General features: G+C 45.0%; 1 protein-coding gene across 1 annotated transcript in view; it reads left to right on the forward strand.

Moving 5' to 3' along the window:
- arhgef40 (Rho guanine nucleotide exchange factor (GEF) 40) overlaps nucleotides 1-1,385 on the forward strand; it is a gene marked incomplete at its 5' end in the record, with an annotated part of 16,964 nt that extends 15,579 nt beyond the window's left edge. Inside the window, 3 exons of the mRNA XM_083681842.1 lie at nucleotides 1-81; nucleotides 197-243; nucleotides 797-1,385. The exon at nucleotides 1-81 is cut by the window's left edge and continues 29 nt beyond it. Of these exons, the coding sequence (XP_083537968.1) occupies nucleotides 1-81; nucleotides 197-217 (102 nt within the window). The 3' untranslated portion in view covers nucleotides 218-243; nucleotides 797-1,385. The remainder of the gene's footprint in view (nucleotides 82-196; nucleotides 244-796) is intronic.
- Nucleotides 1,386-1,724: the final 339 nt, after the last annotated feature.

Raw genomic sequence — 1,724 nt, forward strand, 5'->3', positions numbered from 1 at the left:
GTGGGCAGTCAGAAGGAGGGGGGTTCCCCCGCATCAGGGAGAGACCCCCAGAACAACTCTGGACACACAGGACATACACAGGTGAGTCACTCTCACACACACACACAAACGCGCACGCGCACACACACACACACACACACACACACACACACACACACATACAAACACTCTAAATGTGATTGTTGTATTTTTTCAGTCTCCTTCCACTGCTGTGTAACCTTCATCTCATTCTCAACGACAAAGGTGAGTGATTTCACACAATATCCATTATCATCCTCCATTCCTCCATCATTCCTTATCCCCCCCCCCCCCTCTGTCTCTCTGTCTTTGCCCTTGTGTCTCATAACACAGCTCCACCAACCAACACTCTTTAAAGGGACACTTCACCAATTTTTAACGTCACATTCATTATCTCCAGAACCATACTTTGCCAGTCTCTGTATACAGTATATGTAATACGTATGTATCTTTTTGACTACAGAACATAGAAAATCGCCGCTTTCACATATGCAGACATTGGTATGGTGCTGGAGATAATGAATGTGATGTTTAAAATGGGTGAAGTGTCCCTTTAACTTTCAAATACTCCTCTCATCCTCTACATGCTCAGTTCCATGTTCCTCTTCTTGAAAAAAAAAGAAAAAAAAAAGAGAAAGATTTGAGTTCGGAGAATTAGAATTCATGTTTCTAATGATAAAATCACTCGCTAGAGCCCCACATCCTTTCTCTACCTCTAACTGTCCTCTCCCCCCTTCCCTCCCTCCCTCCTTCCCTCCTTCCCTCCTTCTCCGTCCAGAAAACTGGACTCTGGACTGAATCTCTATGCAAGTCACTGGACACCAAACTGGACTAGGAAGTCAAGGACCAAAGAGATGACAAAACTGGAAAGAGACATTGAACATTTGAAGACAGGAAGCACCGGCAGAGCCGACCGCGGGCGTCCATTTTGGTTCTGCTGGTCTCAGTTGCACATGGAGTCATCGACACCAAAGACACTTCAACCACACAGTGCAATCATTGTGTTCCCCGCGGCTGGCTCCCTGCTAGGCCAAACCACTTGGTCTAAACCACTGTCAGACTGCCTGGCTTACATGCTCCAGTATCTTACTAGCATAACGCCACAGTAAATATATGTTCTGTTACGTTGATGTGATAGGACATCAGAATATAACCCCTCTGTCGTGTCTATCGTTTCCACAGTGCAGCGCAGTTTGAAATGTTCCTATTTCAAAGCCTCTGTCTGCTTGTGTATGGTAAAGGCTAGGTGTGATTGCATCTATGCAAATGTGTGTGTGTGTGTGTGTGTGTGTGTGTGTGTGTGTGTGTGTGTGTGTGTGTGTGTGTGTGTGTGTGTGTGTGTACAGCAGTGGTGGTAGTGGTGGTATGAGTGCTCACTGCTCACACACACACACACACACACACACACACACACACACACACACACACACACACACACACACACACACTCACACACACACCAAGCAGACAGTCTTATTGTGGTAGAAACAGTAGAGCACTGTTCAGACTGTCACCATTCTAGAGTGTTCTACATATTCTAGAACGTGGTTCTTTATTACGAACCAGCCGATTTCAACGACAGGCACGGTTACACAGTTACAGGCCTCGCCTTGAAGTAATGATTAGAATAAATAATAAAGTAGCAACATAATGGAAACCTCCTAACTATGTATCTTGAAGCGGTTTATCACATTGTGTAAAAAAAA

Source organism: Argentina silus (genome assembly GCF_951799395.1).
Source record: "Argentina silus genome assembly, chromosome: 1".
Lineage (NCBI taxonomy): Eukaryota > Metazoa > Chordata > Actinopteri > Argentiniformes > Argentinidae > Argentina > Argentina silus.